At 35.2% G+C, this 22,566-nt stretch overlaps 1 protein-coding gene across 1 annotated transcript; it reads right to left on the bottom strand.

The window, feature by feature from the left end:
* Nucleotides 1-555: 555 nt before the first annotated feature.
* LOC100259114 (uncharacterized) lies at nt 556-20,700 on the bottom strand. Its single transcript, XM_002284424.4, has 9 exons — nt 20,486-20,700; nt 18,599-18,704; nt 6,408-6,721; nt 6,072-6,177; nt 5,623-5,979; nt 5,461-5,537; nt 5,260-5,384; nt 1,867-2,142; nt 556-1,108 (listed from the first exon to the last, which is right to left on the bottom strand). The coding sequence occupies exons 1-9, from the start codon at nt 20,608-20,610 to the stop codon at nt 1,086-1,088; spliced, it is 1,509 nt and encodes a 502-aa protein (XP_002284460.1). The 5' UTR covers nt 20,611-20,700; the 3' UTR covers nt 556-1,085.
* Between the last annotated feature and the right edge of the window lie 1,866 nt (nt 20,701-22,566).

Raw genomic sequence — 22,566 nt, 5'->3', positions numbered from 1 at the left:
TTGGTATATCTAAAAGTGTTGTTATGATTGAGCTTGGAATTACAATACTCTTAACAATAAAACCAAGGCTACAGTTTAAGACAATTTTTTACATAGGTTATGTTTGATTTTTAAAAAGTAAAGGAAAATGGTTTTTTCATCTTTAATTTCACTATAAAAAATACAAAAGAAAATCGAATAATAAAAAATAAGTAAAATAAGTTTAAAAAAACATATAAAAATAATCTATCGAGTTTAAACTTAATTTTTATTTTACTTTATTTTTCCTCTTTTTTCTTTCCCTTTCATTTTCCCTCATATTTTCTAGGAACCAAACATAGCCAAAGTGATTTTAAATAAAATTAGGTACCAAAAATCTCAAAATCTATTATATGAACTCCAATTAGCATCCAACATAACAACGAAATTGGAGGAGATTCTGGTGTTGCTTATCCTGCCTTGTAATTTTAAATGAGATTATAATTTCATTTTAGATACAGTTAAAGTTCAAACAACTGCCATCACATTCAGAAGGTATAATTTTGAAGTAAAAACAAAATTCTCTATTTGACAACATACACCAAAATCAGTCCACATGTGTATATATATATATCATCCACAACACATACAAGCGGGACATCCTCTTGTCTCCAAATATCTAAATCCCAACTTACAAATATCCACGCACAGGCATGGCAATCGTCAAAGTAGAACCTCCTCTCATATTTAGCCTTGCACCTAAGCATTTGATAATGAGTTTTCCAACCAGGGATTCAATTCTTAGTATTCATCATAAAAGAACAAAATATTCACCTAGATCAATCCATAAATGTGTCACTGAATATGGTAGAGAAAATTGTACAGTACTCTCAACGAATAACTGATGCTATTTCTTTCCTTTGAGCAGAAATAACCCTTAAACCGGCAAGATTAAAAACTCCTAAGGAATAGCCAAGTACAAATTATCCATCAAAGGCCACCTACCTCCACATCTAATATAAAACAAAAGGAAATAATAGTACAGGGAATGCACATAATTCATCATTCTATCTAAACCATAGAAGCTCTGGCTATTAATCACCTTTGCAAGTCAGCTTATGCAGGATTCAATCGCTGTCCCCAGCATTATCTGCAAAAACATGGCAAGGATTTCATAAGGTGGCTGAATAGGTAGCCAAAACCAAGCAATATAAAGAACAATCAAAATAAATTAACGGTATAATGCACTATCTTCTACCATGCACACCTCAAAAACATAGTCCACAATCTAAAGTCGGTCAAAAGATACCATGCAGACATAGAATTGCCTCAATAAGAAATACAGCATAAACCCCATTTTTCTTTAATTACCATTCTGGAAATTTTGGGTACAATATGAGTCACATTTAACACTATCCATTTGTGTTGAAATGTGATGAAATCAAAATTGTAACATTTGGTTTTTTTAATGGTGCCACAACCCATCGGAGGAACTCTACATAGGTACCAGCAGTGTAATGAATGGTATAAATATCAGACTCACACTCTCAAAGATTTCAGAGTAAAAGGGCATAGCATTAAGAATTAATGTATTACTTCTCCTTTATAAATATGACATGAGAGTACACTAAACCATTGGTTATAGAATGAATATTATTAAGTTACCAAAATCATTCAGTCTCACAGAATGTCAAATAGCACCCAAAATGCAAGTAAATTACCTTAACCTGGTTTAACATGGATACTGCAATTCACAATGCCTGAACCACATCCAAATATGACTGAAACAGTGATATGGCTCCAGCAACCCAATTATAGGATCCATTTACTCAAAATCCTGGGGCCATATATATTCAATGGCTCACAAATAACCAAATTTCAGATGTACAAGGTAACACACACACTTACCTTCATTAAGCTCTTCACTCTGGCTGGCATCATCATCCTCTCCACCATCATCTTCTTCATCCTCAACCTCCTCCTCTTCCTCGTCATCATCATCATCGTCGTCGTCGTCATCAGTATCTTCAGCATCTTCACTCTCACTTTCATCTGGTATTTTGGGCTTTGGAGGAGCTACAAAACTCCTTGTGGACCTTCTGCGCGAACTTAAGACAATGTTGCTTGTATCAATGCCCTCCAGTTCTTTAGCTCTCTCCTTTTTCTTTCTGACCTCCTTGATATCTGAGCATAAGAACAAAAATGTCATGCAATATCTCCTAGTTTCATTTTATTTTATTTTCCTTTTTAAAGAAAAAAACATATACAATGTCATTCACTATATGCTTGAAGACCTGCCAATGTGCATTAATTGCGTGGACATATGGCACAACCATGTGTGAGGCCCACTTCAAAACCTAATAGGTGCATTTCTGCCCAACTTCCTAAAAGAAAGTCAAATGGAATCAGTCTTAAGAGAAAATATCATCTGGATAATGCAATTCTTGTAACTACCACAGCAAACCATATTATGTGGGTTCTTTTTTTTTTTTTATCGTTTTCATGAAGTATGAGGTTAATATGGTGCTCTGATTTGCAATAAAATGACTGTGACAGAACATACTTGCAAAGGATTATTTCAAATGCATTTTGGTTGTAACTCCCTTTTTTGGCACTTTTGTTAGATATATTTGCCAATGATCATAGCCCTAAAATTGGGAATATTTTTCCCAAGTAAAAATGTAGTTGTAAGCATTATACCACTTTAGCTTGCATTTAAAACAGCCAATCCTGCATTTTCATGGAAGCACTTCAACAAGTATGTCCCCAGTCCCCCACATAAAGCCATTGCTGAGTTCAAGTAGGGTGGTTTATTTGTTCTCAATCTCTAGAATGGTGCTTAGAGAGCAAATCCACCACCAATTAGCAAATAAGTTAGATTGAACCATTCATAGCCTATCCATTATGCAATTCAATGGGTCAAACTGAGTACCAGCCTTTTTTTAAGTCAAAGTTGTCAAACCTAAAGTTTTAAACCACTACTATTTCCTGCTAGTTAAATACACACACACACACACACACAAGTACATACATACACATAGAGACCTTAGAAATATACACTATACCCACTTTCAATCCCACAGTCATTTGGAATGCAATCCCTACTCTTGATGCTGCTAATATGTCCTCACTCCATACTTCTGCTACCTAATTATTATAGTAGATCAATTTCATTTCTTTCTTTTTTTTCCTTTTTATAGGAAAACAAAATAATTTTATAGGCAATGTCAAAGAAACAACACACTGATATAGATAGGATGTATCAAAAGGGTGACAAAAGGCTAGGCCAAAAAGAGAGAACACAAAAAACAACTCTCTCCCTCAGCAAGAACCCCAACCCATCTATAAAATCAATTAAAGGAAATGATCCTTCTTGTATAAAAAATCTGACCCACATTTAAAGATTGTCTGGGAATGTGTATTTCACCATTTGATCAGATTGCTCCTCATTTTTGAACGACCTTCGATTCTTTTCCTTCCAAATTGTCCAAAAAAATACATAAAAGAAGAGGCCCTCCAAAATTTCTTATGATCTCTTCCAACAAAATAACTGTCAACCTAAAAGAGTCTCTTTGACAATGGTTCTCCCTGCTGTTCACAATCATCAATGCTAACTATATCTTTGAGAATATTCTTTTTCCTCTTCTTCCAGTCTCTAAAAAAATCTTATTCCCTTCTTTCAATTTTGTATCGACATATTGCGGTCTTTTCATGAATTTATGACTTTCCCACCCCTTACCCTAAAACTATTTCCACCATAGGCTAAATCTTTCCTTGAAATTTGGGTGAAGCAACCACATGTTTTGAAACCTTAATAGAGTTGCACCCCACTTAAAAGGGTTCGTTTCTTGGACAATGGGGCAATGGTCATACGTCAACTTGAGCAAGGCTTCTTAGAGACATCAAGGGAAGCTTTGTTCCCACTCATTCGAATGTAAAAATTTATCCAAACTTTTACAAACAGAGGATTCTTGCAAATTGGACCACATAAAAAAAGTGTTCCTAAGAGGAGGGTTGACTAACTTACTTTCTCTAATCAAATCATCAAAGTCTCTCATGCTAAGGGTTAATCTAGAGCCACCCATCTTCTCTTAAATTCTCCTTATGGCATTAAAATCCCCTTTCCCCTCACCCCCCTCCCACCCCCACAAACACCATTTCGAAAAAGTTAAACCAAAAGGATCTGTTAGCCCTGCACAAGAAATCCTTTCTTAGAGAGGTATCGATTAAGGGGATTCAAGCACTTGCTAGAGACATTGTCTCTTCTTTTATTTGGAGAGCTAGATTGGCTAACTAGGTGGCAACCTCCTTTTTGATAGATCAATTATAATTTAAATTTATAGATGATGTCTATAAAAAAGAAGGTACATCCCAGTACATAGGAAGTATACAAAGGGTGTAAGAACAAAAGAGAAAGAACACAAATAAAACAATTGGGTGACCAACTTTTTCTTAAGAGGGATTTATGCTGAAGTGTTTTGTAGTTTTGTTCCTCTCCTAATTTCTGTATGCGTTAATTGCTTTTGTGAAGGATATCTCATCCTTCCTTTTTTCTTTTCTATTCAATAAATTCATTTCTCTAGGCATCTTCTATTCAAGAAATCGTTATTTCTTTTATTTTATTTTATTTTTTTAACGTTAGGAATATTATACTTTTTCAATCTAATAAAAAAAAAAAATATATATATATATATATAGATATTACTTTTTCACTAATTTAACATGGTTCTAAACTCAATCTATGGTCCCTGGATGCTAGCATTATCGAAACAATCTCATAGCTCCTAAGGGTAGAGATATCAGGTTTATCCATGGATTTCCCTATTTTGTGCTGCATTTTGCTCAAAGCTTATGCTTAAATAGCACATCAAGGCATCAGCAAGGCCCAACTTAATCATCTTCCCAAGGGATCCTAATCTGGAAACATAAAACAGCTACCAACTTGTTGGAGAATTGTAAACATATAATATAGAAACTAACTTTTAAAAGATAGCTAGCTAAGTATTTTGTTGTTCTTTTAGAATTCCAACTAAGTTTCAGGCTATATTAAGTGAGGAAAACAAAACCAATCACCAAGGGATTGTAGAGATTTTTCTTATTTTCTACTTTTCTTTGGTGCATGGAGATTGGAAAAGACAACCAGAACCCACAAAATGATTCAAGTATTCTCGATTTCAATTCCCATTTGTCTTTTTTGAGTTTAAATCAAATTTCAACTCCTTAAACCTATCTACTAATTGTAATTGTCCACAGTTCAGCTACCAGGACTCACTGACAAACATAGGCTGCATTAATGCTCACCTTTTTCAGAAGGATTTTTAGATAATCCTTCTTTTGATAGTATCTCTTCGAGTTCCTTTATTAGGTGGGCCTCGCGTTTGTTTTCAGGTGCCTGCTTGACTCTCTTGTAAACTGATGGGGGAACACTGAGAAGGAAATAGATAACTTTAGAATATCAGCATTAACAAGGTTAAAAAATACTGGGTTAAAAAAAATCGAAACCTCATTGCACACGATTTGATAATTGATTTCAGATTCTCAACACGTTTTCCATATGCAGGAGCCGAAACTTCTTTCCTCTGCACTTCATTTCAATAAGATATTCAACTAGGGGAAGTTTATATGAACAAGTTTTCAGAGTTTAGGGAACAAAATAGGTATGACCTTGACAGGTTTTTCAGAGGATGATTGTGAGTGACCATCATCAGAAACATTTCCACTGTCTTCTGCATCACTATTATCCTCTGATACTGTTTCTGCAGTCTTGCTTCGCTTCTTGCTAGGCATCTTTGTTTCCGTCACAGGTCTTTTGCGTTTTCTTAGATCTTCAGAATTCTGGGTTTTTCCCTTTGGAGCCATTTTTGTTTTAGGTTTTACTTCTTCCTCATCACTCTCGCTCTCTAAAGACTCAGAACTTCCTTCACTGCTTGTCTTCCTTGATGCCCGGCTATGAGAATTTTTCTTAGGACTGCCCTTCTTAACCCCAGTAGTAGGTTTAGAAACTTGAGGAGATTTTAATACCTGATAAACAATAACGTAAATGAAACCAAAGGTAGATTACATGTGGAACTTCCGGAACTTACAGGATGTCTCCTGAACAAGTTTTTACTCACCTCATCTAATTGCTCACTTATAAATTTCTTATATGGATCAAGAGTCTTTTTATCTAGTTTAAGGTCTTCCTCCAAAACTCGACGAACTCCAGCCATAGTAATGTTCCTAGAAGAGAAAAAAAAAAAAAGACTTCTTAATTAAATCACCTTAGCCAGAAGGGATGAACAGCAAGGGAGCATTCCAAATGTATGTCTATTTCATAAGCGCAGGAACTAAAAATTACATAACATATAAAGATGAAAGGATAACTTATTAGTTCAAAAATAAACTGCAGAAACAATAATAATATCAACTGTAGAGCGATCACCAATTCAAAGAATTACGATGTGACATACTCAGACTTAGCTTTGAAGTAAGATGCTCTTTTTCTAATGGCCTTCCTTATTGTGCTTTCACTGGGAACTTCTTTATTTTCCTTGCCTTGAGTTTCCTCGGTTTCAGATTTGGCTATTTTCTGGCCTGTCATTAGACCTAGTACTGGAGAACCTTCTATTTTCTCCTCATCTCCAGAGCTAGGTTCCTTCACATCTTTCTTTGACTTAACTGTTTCAGGTGGCTCTGCAGCTTCACCTTTAGTTGAACAGACATTTTTTCCCCTGGTTTCCCCAGATTTCTTGGAAGGATTGTCATCAGCAGCAGCATTTATGCACTAGTTTAGATCAGAACATAAAGGCTAATTAAATTCCTTATAATTTCAATGAAAAATGATAAATGAATAAATAATAGGACCCCAACCAAACCTCTTAAAGGAGAATTAATCTGCACTCAAATTATAGTGCATCATAGTGTCAAGAGAAAATGTAACAAAAGAGCATATAGCAACAAAAAAAGATATGCTAGATGTGCAAAGAATAGGCAACAAAGAGTAAGGTCTATTTTCAACCAAAAAAAAAATGCAAGCTCTGAGAGGTCAAGAAAATACACGCAGTTAGCAGTCCAATGTGAGATGATCTGTTACCCTAAGCCCTAAACATGGAGTTAGGGATTATGGGAGTAAGGAGTTTGGAATATTCAATAGGACCTTGCTCAGAAAATGGATATGGAGATTTTTGTGGGAAATAGTTTACAGATTAGGGTTACAGCAGGCAAGTACAGCATAGAAATGGTGGTTGGATCTCTGGGCAAATGAGAAGCTTTCACAGAAGATGCTTATGGAAGACCATAGGAGGAGGAGGTGGAAGATTTCCTCAGTTTCATTCCCTTTCAGTAGGTGATGGGAGGAGGATATGTTTTTGGGCATTCCTTAAAAGGAGGTTGTGATAAGGATGAAGACTCCATTAGATGGAGGCTTTATAGAGATTCTCCATTAGATCGTTTCTCAGCTGATAGTTAGTAGGAAGGCAACTTTGAGTAAAAAGAATGAGAATAAGTCAATCACATTCTTCTCTGATATTTAATAACTAATGAGATCTAATCTTTAATCATCTCTTACTTTGGTTAAGGAAATCTTTGCTAGCTAGCATAGAAGTCTGCACAAACAAACAAGAAATATAGAGCACCCTTTTTATGCTTATTTTATGGGTGTCCACACAAGATGCAAAAGTACAATTGTCTAGCAGAAGAATACACACTCCTGAAGCTAAAAGTATCCTGGTTAAATCCCAATTCCTCTGGACTTCCACTTAGTGATAATCCAAAGGCTAGTCCAAAGGCATGCCTTTTGTCAATTTTGCTGGAGGCTTGTTCGTAGGGTTTAGTACAGCAGGTTTTCCTAGGGTTTCCTCTTCCTTTGTCCTTCTTCTGTGTTCCTTTTGGGCATCTTTAGGTTTCCCATTTATAACCCCCTTGTAATATGGATCATCCAACTCAATCCAGAGGGTGCTTCTAAAATCTTCTTACTCATAAAAGAGAATATCATGCATCTCTCTGCTAAAATTCCAAGTCAATTCAAAGCTTTTCCCCTTCCTTTGTCCCTTTTCCGTGTTTCCTTTTGGCCCTCTTTAGGTTTCCCATTTATAACCCTTCTTGTACTAAGGGTCATCCAACTCAACCCAAAGGGTACTTCTAAAATCTCCTTCTTACTCATAAAAGAGAATATCATGCATCTCTCTGCCAAAATTCCAAATCAATTCAAAGCTTTAACTTATTAACCTTCACATGACATTAAAAATAAAGTTATTGCATATTGTGTCTATAACAATACAAACAAATAATATTGATGAACAAAGTCTAGAACACTTAATTCTTGTTATGCAATGATTAGTGAACAAATCATTATACTAAAACCAATCATTTGCAAGGTTCTTCATACTGAGCTTTAATAAAAATAAATAAAAGGAAACTGGTATTAAATATAAAATACTAAAAGATAAATTTATTTCTTCTTATCCCAGATAAATTTATTTTTTTCAAGTCGCATCAAAAGAGTCCATGAAACAACCCACATTTTCTAGGGCACTTTTGTAGAGGGGAGAAAAGTTTTAGACGCAATTGTGAGAAGCCTAGGTGTGGGTAGGCATTTGGGGTGGGAGTCTTTGGATGCAAGGGGCACAACAGGAGGGATGTTGCTTTTTTGGGACACAAGAGTTTTAGAGAGGGTGGCTTCTAAAGTGGGGTCGTTCTCCAATTCTTGTCTTTTTAGAAACTATGAGGATGGGTTTCTATGGGCTTTTTTAGGGCTCTATGGGCCGTTGAAGGAAAGAAAGAGGAGGGAGTTGTGGGAAGAGTTAGCTTCGATTAAGGGGCTTTAGGATGTGCCTTGGTGTATAGCAGGAGACTTTAACATGGTTCATTTCCCTATTGAAAAGAGCAATTGCAATCAGTTGTCAACTACCATGAGGGATTTTTCCAATTTTATTGATGAGTTTGGACTTGTAAACCCACCTCTTAGTGGAGGTGGCTTTACTTGGAGTGGAGGGCAAGGTGGTTCCTTCAAAGCTCGTCTAGACTGTTTTTTGTTTTCTGGAGATTGGGAGGATCATGTCTCAGGGGCCTTGCAAGTTCTGTTGCCAAGACCCCTATCGAAACATTCTCCTATTTTGTTAGACTGTGGAAGGAAGAGAAGAGATAAAAGGCCTTTTAGATTTGAAAACATGTGGTTAAAGGTGGAAGGTTTCATGGAGAAAATAAAAAAGTGGTGGCAGTCTTATAATTTCAGGGGTAGCCTTAGCTTTGTGCACTCTAGAAATTACAGGCTTTGAAACGTGATCTAAAGAAATGGAATAAAGAGATGTTCGGGAATGTCTCAGCTAGGAAGGATTTGGCTCTAAAGTTGATAAACTATTGGGATAGTATAGAAAGATTAAGACCCCTGTTTGAAGAAGATAAGATAAGTCAAAGAAATGCTAAAGATGAGTACAGTCACCTAGCTATTTTAGAAGAAACTTCTTGGAGGCAGAAGTCAAAGGCACTCTGGCTGAAGGAAGGAGATAACAACACGAAATTTTTTCACCACATGGCTAATGCTAGGAGAAATGGAAATTTCATTAGTAGCCTCACCATTAGTGGAATCTGCTTGGAAAAATAAGAAGAGCTTAAAAAAAAGCATTTTTTCCCACTTTAGAGAAATGTTTAAAGAACCTCAAGTGAGAAGATCTTATATGGCAACTGAACTCTTCAAGAGCATTGACTCAATGGACAGAGAGATCTTAGAGGGCCCTTTTTTCACCCCCCTGGGCCAAATGGGTTTTCTCTAGCTTTTTGGAAATTCTATTAGCCTACAATGGGTAGAGAAGTGATGCAATCTTTTGAGGAGTTTCATGTGCAGAATTCCATGACTTGTAGCCTTAATGCAACATTCTTAGTTTTCATCCCTAAGAAAAGAGGGGCAAGTGACATGAAGGACTTTAGACCAATCAACCTACTGGGGAGCCTTTATAAACTTCTTGCAAAAGTCCTAGCTAACAGATTGAAAAGGGTAATGGGCAAGGTGGTGTCAAATAGTCAGAATGCTTTTGTTGGGAGTAAACAGATTTTGGATGCTATTTTGATTGCAAATGAGGCGGTTGATTCTAGGAAGCGTAGCTCTAATGCGGGCTTAGTTTGCAAATTGGATATAGAAAAGGCCTACGATCAAGTTAGCTGGAAGTTTCTTCTTTCAGTCTTAGAAAAAATGGGTTTTAGCCCCAAGTGGAGCAATGGATTCATTTCTGCATTCCCACTGTGAGAATGGCGATTCTAGTTAATAGCAACCCCACAAATTTTTTTTCCCAACCTCTAAGGGTTGCGGAAAGGGGACCTTCTTTCACTCTATCTCTTTGTGTTGGTTATGGAGGCTCTCAGCAATTTAATTGCTAAGGCTAAACATGGAGGATTTATTAGGGGTTTCAAGATTGAGGGCAGATGGGAAATTGAGAATCAAGTTTCACACCTTTTGTTTGTCGATGATACCCTTTTTTTTTGTGAGGATGATGTAGAGCAACTGAATTTTTGGAAATGGATTATCATGTGTTTTGAATTGGTGTCAAGCTTGAAAATAAATCTATAAAAAAGTGAAGTTATTCCAGTTGGGGAGACAGTGGATGTGAATAGAGCAGCTTCTCTTCTTGGGTGCAAAGTAGGAAAGCTTCCTGCGTCTAATCTACTTGGGGCCCCTAATAAGCATTATGGTGTTTGGGACTCAATTGAGGAGAGGTTTAAAAGGAAATTAGTTGTTTGGAAAAAACACCGCCTTTCCAAAGGAGAAAGACTTGTCCTTTTAAAGAGCAATCTTTCAAATCTCCCTATTTATTTTATGTCCCTCTTTGTTATTCCTAAAAAAGTGAGAATTAGATTAGAGATAATTCAAAAAGACTTTTTATGGGGAGGTTTGGGAGATAGAAGCAAGATCCACTTGGTAAATTGGTCAGATGTGTGTAAGGCTAAAAATTTTGGAGGCTTGGGGATAAGAAGACTACACAATCTCAATCAAGCTTTGCTAGACAAATGGCTTTAGAGATTCTCTGTTGAGCGTGAAAGTTTGTGGAGGAAGATCATTTGTGGAAAGTTCAAGGAGGTGGAAGGGGGTTGGACTACTAGAGTGTGGAGGAAGTCCTTTAGGATGAGCCTTTGGAAGGACATTAGAAAAGCGTGGGAAGAGTTTAATGTTAGAACTTTTATCTGTATAGGATATGGTAGTCGTACAAGCTTTTGGTGGGACATTTGGGCGGGGGACTTCAAGCTAAAAGATGTTTACCCTACTATCTTTAGGATAGCATCCCATAAAAATGCTACAATTGCAGATTCTTGGAAAAGAGAAAGGGATGAAAGGGGTGTTGAGAGGTTCATCTTAGAAGACCCTTCCAAGATTGGGAGGTAGAGGAGGTAACCTGCTTTTCGGCTTTTCTTAACCCATTAAAAGTGCAAGAAGGTGAGGACACTTTATGTTGGAAATAAGATAGTAGAGGATTTTTTAGTGTCAAGTCTTATTATTGTTCTCTAAGTGGGGAGAATAATTTTGTTTTTCCGGGGAAGGAGGTTTGGGGATCCCGTGCTCCTCTCAAAACTTGCTTTTTTGCTTAGGAAGTTGTTTAGGGGAAGATCCTAACTATAGACACCTTAACAAAGAAGGGATGGCAAATGGTCAATAGATGTAATCCTTGTAAAGAGAGTGAAGAATCAGCCGATCACATTCTGATTCATTGCACCAAGACAAGAGAGCTTTGGATCTTTTTATTAGCCCTCTTTGGAGTGACTTGGGTATTTCTAGATTCGATAAGAAATCCCCTCCTTCAATGGAAAGTTAAGGGGTTTCAAAAGAAGATTGAGCAGTTTGACATTTGACTCCCATTTGCTAGTGAATGGAAATGTCAAGGGATGGTTTAAGGCAACCAGAGGATTAAGGCAAGGTGATCCTCTTTCTCATTTCTTATTCACCATTACAGCAAACGCTTTAAGTAGGATGTTGATAAAAGCAAAGGAAGATGGAGTTCTAGAAATGGGATTTTCTTTGGTCATGGTTTGGGGAGAGAGAGAGATCATCTTTTAGCTAGATCTAAGTGAGGAAGACAAAAGCGCAAGGAGGCTTAGCGTTCAAGAGAATATCTTTAATGAATAGGACCCTCTTAAGAAAGTGGTGTTGTAGGCATCCTAGGGATAGTTCTCTTCTTTGGCATAAGGTTATCTTGAGCATCTACAAGACACACCCAAACTATTAGGAGGCAACATTTTAATTAGGCGGTCATATTGTCTCATGTTAAACTAAACAAATCGCATTGGCTTCCTCCTAGAAGCATCAACAACATGTTGACCATTTCTTTTAGGGCTTTAGGGAGCACTAGTAAAGGCAAAGTTTTATGACAAATCACTTGTCTTACTTTGATTTGGATAGTATGGAAGGAAAGAAATGTCGGATCTTTGAGAAAAAGTAGAGGACTTCAAAGAATATACGGCATGAAATCTATTTCTATTCATCTTGTTGTGCTTCTACCACTAAAGCTTTCAAGGGCATTCCTCTTAACATTATTTAACTTGATTAGATTTTGATATGTAGATCACAAGGGTTAGAATAGCAATGTTGAGTGTTATGATCTATTTTGGAGCATACCTTTTTTCCTTTATTTTTTATCACATTTTGAATCTTAGGGAAGGATTTTTCATCCTCCTCTTGTAATCTCTTATTTTTAACAAATATGTTTCTGTTTCTGATAAATAAAAGTAAAGAAAGTCTTACATCTCATAAATGATATATAGCAATACAAATTCTGCCTGCAATAAAAAGGAGGAGAAAAAAATTCCCTACAAGTTTAACCAATTCTAAATTACAACTGAGAGATAACAAGGAGTCATTTACATGCAGCTTGGAAAACAATAACCCTAACATCAAAATACAGAAGTCCAAAAAACTAAAGGCAACCTCCAAAACAGATGAACCATAAAGTAAAAACCAGTTTTTCATTGGCTAATATCAATTATTTGGAGGGCATGATCTTAATGGATGTCAATGAACTTAGATAAAATATGTCAAGAAGAACTAAGCCACTAGAAATAATTGTCAAGGAATTGATCATTTCACCAACCGTATCCAATGATCTCAAACTTAAGCTTTTGTGTTCACAGTGCAACTTGGCCTACGGGGTAGGTTCAGGTGGCAAAAGGTTGAAGGGAGAATAGGGAGGTTTTATGTTTGATTCCTAGTTACATAAACTGGGGATAAAAAGGAAGAAGAAGAAGATAAAGAAGAAGAGGGATCTTTTTTGGTATGAGACGTATTGACACTTTATATTGGAAAGTGTTTATTCATTTTTTCTTTTGATCAGATTTTGTATATTTAGGAAGGATTCCTCATCCTTCACATGGGCTTTTAATTTTTAACCACGAATTTTTTGTTTCTGATTTAAAAAAGATAAGAAGAAGAAGAGTTCAACTATCAAAAAAAATGTTATGGGTCATGACTCATAAGCATCAGAACTATAAGTTGGTAATGATAGAAATTGATAGATAAATATAAACCCAATCCATGGTGTCTGGCCATCATCAAAACCATACATGAAGGTTCAGTTCGCATAGAAAAACAGGCACACAAACAGTGTTTTGCCCAAACTGACAAAGACTTGCTGTTCGTTGCATAGTTGAAGGCATGACTAAGAGAAAATTCAGACAGCCCATTATTAAGTTGTCTAAACTGGTCCTTACTAAGTGAGAGGCTGTTGAAACTGACTCTAATTTGGTCCTAATAACACTCCTCCAAATTTCAGAAAACAACCTTGTTTCCTAATAAATAATCTAGTCATTTTTATAACCAAAATGGTACATGTCATTAATTATTCCAATGGTAATTTAAAAAAATATATATATTAATTTTGAGTAATAGAACACCACTCTCCTCCTCCACCCAGTTCCCATGCAAGGAAAAGAATCACCACCATCCCAGCACAATTACCAGTACCACTGATCATACTGCTGCCATGACATAACTGCACAATCAGTATGACTACCACCATCATCACCAGTCTAGTATTATCACCATTCACCACCACCATACAATTCCATCACCGCCCCCAAAAATTGCAAGTGCCAAATTGCATAAGCAGTGTGCACAACCTAACTGCTAACATCCACATTACATTTTGATATTAAAACATGATTAACCATCACAAATTCAACATAAGACAAACCAAAAACACTAACAGTCATCTCTAAAGCAGATCTTTTTCTGGCCAAAAAACACTTAACAATTTCTAAAAATGAAATTCTATAAATCTTTTCAAATTCAAGAGTAATTTTCAAACAGCACTACTTTCACAAACACAGAAAATTATAAAAAGGAAAAAATAACAAGGCAGTTTCACAAACACATAGACATATATAGACTAGGTAAATAACACGCAGCTAAAAAAGTAGGGAATGCCATATTTATATGCCATTACATTAAATGAAGAGGTGTTTAGTGATTTCACTTATCTTTCCCCACATACACCTATTTTTATTTGACATCTCACAACTGCTAATTAAAGATAACTACCCATGATTACAGATGAGAAATATCTGGTTTGAAAATCAACTTAGAAAAAAACATCATTTCAGATATTAACACTAGGCAAGAGTTGTTGTCTAGTTTGGACTCGGTTTTGGATTGCAAAGTGTCAGAGTGACCTTTGTCTTATTTAGGCCTTCTAGTGGGAGGGAACCCAAAGACAATAGGCTTTTGGGATCCGATGGTTGAGAGAATTTCGAGGAGGTTGGATGGTTGGAAAAAGGCCTTTTTGTCTTTGGGAGGGAGGATTACTTTAATTTAGTCTTGTTTGTCTCACATCCCTAGCTACTTCCTCTCCCTCTTTAAAATCCTAGCATCAATAGCTTCAAAGATTGAGAAAATGCAAAGGGATTTTCTTTGGTCTGGGGCGGGGGAAGGAAAGAAAGATCATCTTATCAGATGGGATGTTGTTAGTAAACCAAAGGAGTTGGGAGGTTTGGGTTTTGGGAAGACTTGTCGAAGAAATATTGCTCTCTTAGGGAAATGGCTTTGGAGGTTCCCTAAAGAAAGGTGTGGTCTTTGGCATAAGGTTATTGCGAGTATATATGAGACACATCCTAATGGATGGGACGCCAACATGGTGGTTAGCTGGTCACACAGATGTCCTTGGAAGGCTATTGCTCAAGTTTTCCAGGTTTTTTCCCCTTTTGTCTGCCTAGTGGTGGGCAATGGGGAGAGAATTCGTTTTTGGGAAGATCTTTGGTGGGGTAACCAAACTTTGTGCTCTCAATTTGCTGATCTTTATAGAGTTATTTTTGTGAAAAACCTCACCGTCTCAAATGTCCTTGGCAATTCCTTTCCACTGTCTTGGAATTTTAATTTTCGCCGCAATCTTACTGATTCAAAAATTGATCTCCTTCAGAGATTAATATCCTCCCTTAGTTCTGTGTTTTTCTCTCCTTCTTTGGCAGGATTCAAGAGCGTGGTCTTTGTCATCGTCAGGCTTGTTTTCAATGAAATCTTTTTTCTTGGCCTTGTCAAAAGTCTCAAATCCTATCTTGTTCCTTCCGGCCAAGTTTTTGTGGAGTTCAAAAGCCCCTTCAAAGGTTAAGGCCCTCGCTTGGTTAGTAGTACATCGGAAGGTAAACACCAATGATAAGTTGCAATTGAGAAGACCCTACAAATCCCTCTGTCCTCAATGGTGCATTCTTTGCAAAGGAAGTGGAGAGTTGATTGACCACCTTTTTCTTCATTGTCCTGTTACCATTGGAGGCACAAGTTGTTCAATCTAGCAGGGTCGGTTTGGGTCCCTCCAAGGAGTTTTGAGAACATGTTGGTTATTGCTTTTAAAGACTTGGGAAACTCATTAAGAGGCAAGACACTTTGGCAAATCGCTTGCCTTACTTTGATTTGGTTGGTGTGGCAAGAGAGAAACAATAGGATCTTTGAGGATAAGGGGAGAACGGAAGAGATGTTATGGGATTTGATTTGGTTCTATTCTTCTCTATGGGCTTCTTGTACTGAAGCTTTTAGAGGAGTTCCTCTAAGTGTTTTACAACTCAACTGGATTGCGGTTTATGCTTCAAAAGTTTGAAGAATGTTAGGTTTCTCTTTGTTTTTAGATTTCTATTGTTGGGAGTCTTCTCTTTTGTTCAGTTTGTGTAGGAAGGACCTCTCATCCTTCCCTTGGTTTCTTCTCTTTCTTTTGTATCTTTTCTTTCTCCTATATCTTTTCTTCTATTAATATATTTTTCTTCGTTTCTGATCAATGATAACATTGACTGATTTAGGCATCTTTTTTTTTTTTTTCTTTTTTTGCTAGGTCAAAATAAAATTTGTATTAAAAGAAAGTACACATGCCGTATACAAAATAGACAAAAGACAAAAAAGGTGCGAAGACACAAAAACCCACTACCGCACCCAACCAAGAGCCTACCCAATCCACAAAGTCTAACAACGATAAAGAATCATCCCCAATATACAATCTAACTCAATCCCAAAAAAGATACAAGAAAGAATTTTTAACTGTTTGTCCATGCTTTCATAGTTGTCAAAAGCCCTCCTATTCCTCTCCTACCATAAAGTCCAAAATAGACACAAAGAAGCAACCTTCCAAGCCTTTTTCCTCTTTTTACCAACAAAGGACCCATGCCAACTCAAAAGGACCTCTCTTGATTTAGGCATCTTTTTTTCTGTTCTTTTATTGTTTTTTTTTTTTTTGATAGGCAAAAAATAATATTGTTAACAGCCCCTAATCAAAGAAGGGCCCACCAAAGTACACAAGGGTGTTGAAAAGGCCGATTTAGGCTATGTTCTTTTCATCATTTAGAAATCATCAACAATGAGTGATGTACATTTTTCTCTACGAAACTTTTAGAGCATTCAAGAAGCAGCAACAATTGCTAAGTGCAGCCTCACTCATGTTAGCTAAATTTAAAAGAAGCGTTGTCAAACTAACCAGAAGTTGCCTTCAACAGTTCATTAAGATTTCCCACAGGCATTATCGATATTTACAACCCATAAAGTATCATGTATCATTTTTTGTACTATATATCACATTGCTTTGAATATCATAACTTCTTTAACATGTGGGTGCACAGATATGAGCTCTACTAAATCTAGGTAACAAGAATTCCATAGCACAGCTTTGCTGCTTATTACAATTGTCGATTATATTCCCTTCCTCTTGTTGGAGTACGACACAAATAAAAAAATAGAAATGACAAAGAAAAAACATAAAGAAGGAAGAGGGGTAAAGTAAAATACATAAAAATAATATAAGTACATGCATGTATAAAATACATGTATATTGCGGTGATGAAGTAGAAAAATATATAACTAATTTCCAAAAAAGAGAGTAGGATAAAATAGGAAAATACAAGCATTTTCTAACACCTTATATACCTACACATTAAACACCAAAGTTTTAAGAAATCAAAACTCAGAAAAATATAACAAGGTAATGCACAATTTCCTAATAAGATCTACAAAATAAACTTTCTAAATTTTAACTATGATTTTGATTTCCAAATTCCAAAAAGGATACAAGTAACAAATATATCAAAATTCACGAGCTCTAACAAGTCCCCAACTTCTATGGATTATTGACATAGATGAGTTTACAAGTGTTCAAAGTCCTAACTTATTTGGTTCATTCTCATTACTCCATAAAAGGGAAATAAAAGTTAGAGACGAAATAAACAAAGTTTTTATTCTTCATTAGTCATCATCATTAAATCAACATCAAACCTTAATATCTTTCATACTTTAAACATCTCACCAATAAATTTTGGAACCATAATTACATTTAAGCTTCTATCTTCCACATATGCCTTTGACAATAAGTGAACAAATGTTTCCACATTAGATTTTTCTCTTGTCCTATCCTTTTTACTGTTCAATTTTAATGTTAAAGCACCTTTTAGAATATAATATGATCACATTTTCAAGAAATTAAATTAAATTTAGATTTTTCTCAAAAGCTATAAAAAAAAGTCTAGAGCGACCAAAATACGTGTTGTGTGCTGTATTGGATTAGTATTGCAAGTAATAATTAAGATGTAATGTTGCTTTAAAGAAAATGTAACACATCATTATGTGGTAATCACAAGTTTGTAATAACTATAAATAAAATCTTCCCTAGATTTCAGGAAAATAGCAAAGGGGATTTTATTTATGTACATACAATGATTGATTTTTTGGGGAACTTCTCAGTTTAATCAACCTGACCAACTGTGAAATTGTGAAATTACAGTAGGTCAATTTGGTCTAAAGTTATTAATGCTGGTTATGAGTAACACCATGTTAAGGTATGTTAGGTTGGTACTACGTCAGTGCTCTAAACCTAGGTGCTGGATGTTGATTATTTTTTTCTTCAGATATGGTGAACCACGAGCTATGGATGGTCATATTCTTTGTTTTCTTGCTTCTAACCATCTAGGGTAATGCTCCAGAGTGGTGCAGGTCCAGAGATTAGCAGAATACAACCTTTAAATAGGAAGTTGACAATGGTTCTCGCAACTACTTGTATGTCTGTAAACAGCACCAATGCTAAAACAAACTAAAGGTACAAACAAAGCAACTATAGAAATCACTCACCCAGATTGAAAGCATAATTTAAGGATGTTCAACCAATTACAAAATAATTCTTTCATGCTTCATGCAGACCACAAGTTTGCAAATCCAAAGAGGTACCTCCAGCAAAAATTGCTTGACAAATCTCTTGTGCACATCCAATGCATATGTCTCCAACCCCAAGTCCTTCTCTAATAATCTCCTAACCCCCTCAAATGTCAAAGAACTGCAACCAGAAACAACCAACATAATCATTCAACTTTGCCAATCACTCAGATGCATTATCTTCAATTCTCAACTAAACAATTTGGACTAATCAATTGATGTTGAGTTTATGCAATAAATGAGAGAAGAATTAATAGACAAGCAACATAATTCATAGATCCCATTAATGATATTTTTTTTTTAACGAAAAAAAATCCCATTAATAATATCACCACTTTCCTTTTGCAATGTAAAGAGTGAAAATAAATAATATGTATGTGATAAACATAAAACTTTAAAATAAACATTCTAATCTGATGACCATTTTTTCCCATTTCCAGATTTAATTGAAATCATATGTTCCCACAACAAATCATTAGTAAGCACATAAAAGGACCTTACTATTTTGTCAACATTCACTACAATAACTGGCCTAGAGAAGCTTACACCAAACTTTGGCCCCAATAACTGTCTACTAGTTAGGACTCTAAACATATAAATTTAGAATTGTTAAAAGGATTTTGTTATGCGTGGGAAGCATATTGATCAAGATTCCTCTATTTCTCCTGTTTATTTTGCCTATAAAAAAATATTTTCCCATAAAAAATAAATAAATAAATAAAATTATTATAAAAAAAAAGGTAATCTTTTGTGTGTACGTAGTGTATGTCCATAGAATTATTTGTTGCGCGAAGGTGGATTGAGGGTGTCCTGTAACATCTGTGATATATCATTTAATAAATATGCACTGCAATCCTGTTGTATACATCGCGTGAGTGTGGTGTACATGTCGACCAGCCAGCCACCCACTTCAACAAGTGAAAAAGTCTGCTATAGTAAGGTGTAAGCAGGCTGAGGCTACGAAGCAGCACCAACAATAAAACGGCAAGAGCTTTAATTATGATATTGCACATGCTTTATGGAAACAAAGCACCAGAAGGAAGTGAACAGGGAAAGGAATTTTTCTATCAACCGACCCGACCCTTAAAAAGGACAAAAAAAATTCATTCCTGATATTCTTGACAATTTCCTTGGGTTAAAACTTCCCATCATTTCAGACAGGCTTCCCTTTTCAACATTTACTGTGTTCAAACGTTTGAAGCTGCCCATCTATGAAAAACAACCCTCCTCCCTTCTTCTAACTCGTGTTAAAAAGACTCCTCCCACAACATGGGCATTGTCAACACCTCAAGCACTGGTAACCCAATTCCCTTCATTGATCTAAATATTTATTAATCCTTTCAAATTTATCACCAAGCATATCCCAGTTAAACATGCAATTTTACAGCTCAAGATCCATGGTCTGCATTACTCCTACAAAACCCATGATATTCCCAATAGTTAAAACTCAATTTTGCAGCATTTCCATCCATGTAAATGCAGTAAACCAGATACCTACTACATGCCAAGCAGCTAGAAGAAATATAAAAAATGAGTTGTTGAAACGAGGAAATTGGAAGATCAATCGACCACCAAATTATCAATAAGCAACTTCATCAAGTCCAACCACCCCTAAACTTCAATTTCCATACTTGATGGACTCATGATAATACTAAGGATACAAAAACCTACCCCACGACTTTCTTTTTTCACACCTCAACGCCTTGCTCTTGAAAAATACTTATTTCCGCACTTTACAGACGCTCCCTCGCAAACAGGACAAGAGAATAGACAATTGGGGAGGAAAACTCAAATTTGCAGTTACATATTACCCAGATATCTCGATCAACATATAAACACACATACTACATGTCGGGATGGGGTTTTGGAGAGATAAAAGAAGAGAAGAAAAAATGGGCATACTCTGCTTGTTCTTTGAAATGGCCAACGCGGGAGCTCATGGCGGCCTTTATCTGGGACTCGATTTCTTGCGCCTCCTCCTCCGTTCCCTTGGTGATGGGCTCGCTGTCTTGCATTTCTTCTGCCATTCTCGGTCTGCAAGTGTTCTGCGGCTTCTGCCTATAGCCTTTTCAGTCTTATATTGACCCTATGGGTCACCACGTCCAGACCGACCCGCCCCGTTTACTCGAACCACCCTATTTTCCTTCTTTCTTGTTTCCCCCTCTTTATATTTCATTTTACAAATGATTTTTTTTTTTTTTTTTTACCACACCATTCTAATTATGAATTAAATTCACCCTACTTTCAAAAATATTATTAAAATTCTACCAAGAGAGTGCACTACTATAAAATTTAGGGGAATCATGCAATCAAGCACCATTAAGAAAAAAAAATATAACATTTTTTCGAGGTTTGATTTCTTGCTTTTAAATTACATGTATTTTGAAAAAAAAATTCTTTAAACATCCACTTTAATAGTGAAATATATCAAAGTTCTAAAATTACCATTTCTACTTGAAGATGGCAATGAGGCAAGTTTGGTACGATTGCCCTCATTCTAACCTCACTTCGTTTATTAAAAATAATTATGATATTGGTTATAATAAAAAAAATTAAGCAATATGGATGGGTGGGATTAGGTATGCAGATTTCTCATACTTATCTTGTCCCACCAATTAAATGGGATGAATTTTTTTATTATTTAATTTTTCTAATTGTATTAAAATAAATATATTTTATAAATAGTTAAAATATTATAATAACTTATTTTATTAAAAAAAACTATTTATTATTATTATTATAAAAATAGAGAAATAAAATTAAAATTAAAATAATTTTATATATAATCGATAAGACGAAAAAAATATAAAACAATACTTGAATATGTCTCATATTAAAAATAAATAAATAAATTCAAACTCGTCTTAAACCCATTTATTTGATTTTAAATTTATCCCATCAATAACATGATAGAGACGGATACCCAAAAAACCTGCCCATTATTATATATTTTTGTACTCATCCCACTTTCTACACAAACTATTTTTTTCTTCTCTCTTTTTTTAAAAAAAAAAAACATTTTGATATTAGAAAATCAAATAATATCATTGTTGTCGTTCTAATAACCTATTTTCTAACCACTTGTCAATCGTATTTCTTTCCTTTTTTTTTTTTCACTATTTCATCATTTTTTTCCTACGCCTCATGGCTCCATAATTTTGTTTTTTTCATTGCAGCACCTTCATAAATCATTTTAATTTTAGTTTTTTCACTATTTAATATATTTGTGTTTATATAAAATAAAAAATAAAATGTATTTTTATTTTAAATTTTGTATTTAATCATTTATATTAGTTTTCTTTAAATTTTATTAAAATTTTAAATTTTTACATACTAAAGTTGCATGTTAATCTAGGGCACCACTCTTTTATTAAATAAAAAAAAACGCAATTTTTTTATGAAAATGGCATTACCCTTTTATGAAAACAATGCAGTTTTTTTTTTAAGTACCACAAAAGTGTGTTAAAAAGTATCACTTTTTTTATATTCTTTTTATAGTCTGTTACTATCCATCATGTGTTCGATGTTTTATCAAATGATGAATAACATAAAATAAGTGGATGTTATCGTTACGTTATTTCATGATTACATAAAATATTGAATGCATTATAGGAGATAACATCCCTTACCATAAACCAGATAAAAGTGGTGCACGTCTTCCACCATAATAGTACTTTTTTTATTAAAAAAATTGTTATATATATATAATAGTGGAACTTATCCAATTTCCAAAGGTTGTGTCGATTGATTGAGTTTACCTCGATGAGGTTTGACGTATGTGTTTACTATAATAGTCCATGCATCATGTGATACGCGAGTATAAGCAATAAAATGAACTGGGTTTAAAGATATAGAGTCGGCTATGGCACTTAAGATCAATTGATCTTGTTCATCCCAGAGTGAGTACCCATGATTCTAGTCATTGCCATTGATGGACCAAGAATGGCACGGTTTGAAGCCGTTGATGAATCCCATAAGGTCAT

Source organism: Vitis vinifera, chromosome 18 (assembly GCF_030704535.1).
Source record: "Vitis vinifera cultivar Pinot Noir 40024 chromosome 18, ASM3070453v1".
Lineage (NCBI taxonomy): Eukaryota > Viridiplantae > Streptophyta > Magnoliopsida > Vitales > Vitaceae > Vitis > Vitis vinifera.
Note: the sequence above shows the minus strand (reverse complement) of the source record. Positions and strands in the feature narration are given on the sequence as shown.

Coding starts and splice junctions, on each gene's coding strand:
- LOC100259114 (XM_002284424.4), bottom strand. CDS start 20,610: ATGGCAGAAGAAATGCAAGACAGCGAGCCCATCACCAAGGGAACGGAG. Junction 18,705..20,485: donor CATTTCAAAGAACAAGCAGA/GTATGCCCATTT, acceptor TTCTGGTTGCAG/TTCTTTGACATTTGAGGGGG. Junction 2,143..5,259: donor TAAAAATCCTTCTGAAAAAG/GTGAGCATTAAT, acceptor TCTTATGCTCAG/ATATCAAGGAGGTCAGAAAG.